At 38.4% G+C, this 4020-nt stretch overlaps 1 protein-coding gene across 1 annotated transcript in view; it reads right to left on the bottom strand.

The window, feature by feature from the left end:
- The window catches only part of LOC101863624 (serine/threonine-protein kinase 38-like), a 32880-nt gene that overhangs the window by 24575 nt on the left and 4285 nt on the right, over positions 1 to 4020 (bottom strand). Inside the window, exons 2-3 of the mRNA XM_035972857.1 lie at positions 1077 to 1216; positions 197 to 248 (exon numbers count right to left, since the gene is read on the bottom strand). Coding sequence (XP_035828750.1) covers positions 197 to 248; positions 1077 to 1201 — 177 coding nt within the window. The 5' untranslated portion in view covers positions 1202 to 1216. The remainder of the gene's footprint in view (positions 1 to 196; positions 249 to 1076; positions 1217 to 4020) is intronic.

Genomic DNA, 4020 nt, shown 5'->3' with positions numbered 1-4020 from the left:
GAGAGAGAATGACAAAGATAAAGATAAACACAACAAAGAGAACATGACAATCACTGAAACAGAGAGAGAGAGCGAGAGAGAGAGAAGTGGTGACAGTTACAGATAGACAGAAAAATGACGGAAAGATGGAGAGGTGGCAACATAGACAGGCAAACAGACAGATCAAACCAATTTTTTTTTCAGTTTAATAACTCACCTGCTCATCTGACAATCCCTCCTCGTCCATTGTCCTTTCAAGCAGACGGTACCTGCACATAGTGATTTTTATTTCGTTTTAATTCCATTGTTTCAGTAAGTTCAATGGCATATTTGCATCACAATTTTTTTATAGTAGAGGGTTTTACGGCGCTCGCAACTGCATAAAAGGTCATATGAGCGCTAAGGGGTGGGTGTCAACAGAGAACAAGTCTTTACAGGGAATCAGACTTAGACTGCTCACCTCTCTAGCTTCAACAGCACAAGGTCTGCTTCGACTATCAAGGCACCCCAAAATAGCTGGTCACAAGGGAGTGACAAACATACAAAAGAAGTATCTTAGAGGAAAATGAGTAAGGATCAGGAAAAAAAAAGCAGCAGTTCCCTGTTGTAGATTTTATGAGCGTGACATGAATTAGCCCATTTACAATTCTACTACGCTTGAACGAGATATGTCCCCCCTTTGGAAATGGCCTAAAGACTTCAGTCAATGGCATTGCCCCGAGGGGTTAGGTAGGGACAGAAAGCAATAGCAGCTCCAGACTAGCCATAGAAGACAATGCCAGATGGCAACAAACAAGGACAGAAGTCAAGGCAAAACTAGCAGCAGACAACAACAAGAGGGCAATGTGACACACAGGGACAAAGACAGCAGTAAACCGTAAGAAAATAAAATCTCCAATTGTTTTCTTCAATATACATTATAAGAACAATCTCCATAAACCAAAAACCACTCTGTACACCAAAGGAGATCCAGCGGTACCACAGATTTCTGTTCAAGCAGACTCCACTGTATACAGGTATAAATCAAAATGTGTTTGCTTTTTGGTATTCCTTAAACTTTTGAGGCCCCACGTCGAGCCAAGTGTCATCCCACTCACCTGCATTCTCGCTCATCATTTTGAGAGACGAGGTTGGTGTAGTAGTTCTCGAGGGTGACCTTCGCCTTGGTCACCTTGTCGATGGTGTGGTTGCTGATTTGCACTTGCTCTCCTACTGTGGCCATTTTGGAGCGGCGACTCTGTGGGATCAACAACACTGGCAGTTCAAAAACTACGTCTTGTAGCACTCATTTCTCACACATGGAAGGAGACACCAAGTATTGCATAAGAGTAGTAATTCACAAAGAGGTATCAAAGTGATTGTCAAAGTGAATTACTGCCTGCAATGTTCTTTTGTCCTTTAAGAAAACAAATTGTCGTTGTCTTTCATCATAGTTTTAAGTCGTATGTCAGAATAGGTTTATAGGAAAAGCAGAAAAAATGTTTATTTTGATCATGCAAACTGTTTAATTCATCTAAATCCATTACTTTTTTTTTAAAAGAAATAAATGGCCGATCGATGGGCCTCATCAACATCCACAACATATATTAACATACTTGATTTTTATTTTCTTTCGAATTTTGACAAATTTTACTACAATGCTGAAGCAACGAAATGAATTTGTTCAATTGAGTACAGAGAGCACATAGATACAATAACAATCATTTAGAAGCAGGGAAAAAGTATGACACACAAATAGAAATGACAGAGGGAAAGAGATGAACTATGACCTCGTACTAATATTTATGACGTCCTCCATCCACCCGTGGAACACCAACTTTTCCAGTTCAAACACTTCATTTAGTTACCCATTTCTGAGAATTTCTCCATCATAAAAGCATAATATAGAGAAAGTGTTGTACAGGAGAAGCAATTCACATAGGAATCATAGCGAATTACTCCCTTCAACATTCTTTCACTAATGGGGGTACTTTATGAGGATGACATAATCAAAACAGCGAAAAGAAGTGTAAGAGGAATCTAAGCGGAAGCCACAGCCACACCGGACTGTGAAACTGTAAATGTAAATGTTTCACATCTCTTCGACACAACTGGAATCATTTAGGGGCCAACTGATTAGACCCTTCCTGTCAGAGCCAAGCTAGGCTGAGAGGGGAACAACATATATACATCCTTGCATACAAACCAAGACACATTTGATAATACAACATCCCAGGAGGCAACCAAACTCGCACATACAAATATATGTATTCTGTGGGTAATGGCGAAGAGCAGAAAAGCACGGTACATTACATGGTTCTTTCTGGCAACAGATGAGGACAATAATAAGAACAGAAAAAAAAGTAAAAGGAGGGTCAGACCTATCAGAAGATTTAGGAAGCAGCGACACTTACATCAAAATAGGAGTAGCTCTGAAATCTAGGCTGACAGAGATGACAACATCAAATCTCTCACTGCCCATTCACTAACTCAAATTCAACAATCACAAATCAAAAGCTTTCAAAAACACAGAGAACCCTCAGTAAAAGGCTGCTCGGTGAAAAAAATACAGTAGAATTCATAAAACCATCCTATAGGACTAGAGGTCAAAACTAGTCAAACCGAAGCAACAAGTTACTGAGCAAACCTAAAATACACCTGTCATAGCACTTCATGTATATATATACATTGTTTCCCAATCATTACAATGGCTGCCCATTTGTTCTTCACGCGCACAAACAGCCTTCCAGTGTTCATAATCTTTGACCCTTTAAGGAAGTAAATTCTGACAGCACAAACCAGCTCTGCACGATTTCTTCCTCGTTAGAATTAGAAACAAGAAGGTTTTACAGATTAAGTGTGATCTTTATTAAATTGTTTTTTATATCAAAGCCAAGCCTACTACATTTGGGCGGCTGCATTTTTGTTTTCACAGCAAGTTTTTGTCAGGTTGAACAATAATTTAAAGTTAAGCAGATATAAAAATCACTACTGATGTTACAAACCAGCATACAGTACACTGTAAGCAAAATCAGCTGCCCCTCTCTTCCCAGACCATGTGCAAAGGTTGCTAGAGAGCCATAAATTGTCAAGATAATATGGCCTTCTCTCACTGTGTACACAAAGGCTGTCAGAGAGTGTGAGAGAGAGCCTTCAATCGTAAAGATAATCTCGACTGCTCAGTAAGATTTTCCGTCCTACGTCACTTTTCAAAATGGCGTAGGTGTATGGCGGAGTCTAAACGCAGTCGACTTGTCCTGCTCTTACTGTTTACAAATGTGTGCTCAAGAGTCCAATTTATTTTTTTATTTATACCTCCCACAGAATCTCTATTTCCACAGTGTGGTCCCTGTTCAAGAAACAGTCGACAGTAGAATCCTCAAAGTCATTTTTATTATAGCATGCTAGTTTGTTTGTTTTTTTTGTACCACACCAGAAAGTGCTATAAAACACAATTCTTGAAAAGCATTATCTAGTTCCTCTTTCTTCAGGCACACACACAATACATCTGTGTTAGAATTAGAAACTTTCGGTAGTGCAAGTAGTTGGTATTGGTCTAATTTTGTGTGTTTTGTGGACATTTGAATTCTTTTTTTTTTTACTGTCTGATCCTCATAAACTGAACTCCCTTCGCTTCAGCAAAATAAAATGTGGAGTATAGAATTGCATCACAACTAATATTTTGGCATCAGTGAAGTAAAGAAATTTAAGTCTAAAACTTTGTCATTTCATTCACATCCTCTCTGAGTCAGTTCCCGTCGTACTCTCTACTTCTTTGCCAAGCATAAATTGGCATATAAAACCATTGTGATACAATCAAGACCAGGTTACGCTGTAATTAATAAATCTAGTTTTTATCTTCCAGAGGCCTAGATTTAGTAAATTCATATTATTAAGAGTAATCCCGTTGAGATTTTGGCGGGTGCTTTTTAAAATGATGTGTTTTGCTTGGTTTGGGTCATCTAATACTACATTGTAGTTTATTGAATAAAACTTGTTTAAAAGCCAACATAATATTCTCCTTTTGGGATGAAAGAATTTAAAAGTAGTTTGTTTTCTGAG

Source organism: Aplysia californica, unplaced genomic scaffold (assembly GCF_000002075.1).
Source record: "Aplysia californica isolate F4 #8 unplaced genomic scaffold, AplCal3.0 scaffold00877, whole genome shotgun sequence".
NCBI classification, from domain to species: Eukaryota; Metazoa; Mollusca; class Gastropoda; order Aplysiida; family Aplysiidae; genus Aplysia; species Aplysia californica.
The sequence above is the reverse complement of the archived record's forward strand: the minus strand, read 5'-3'. Positions and strand labels throughout refer to the sequence as shown.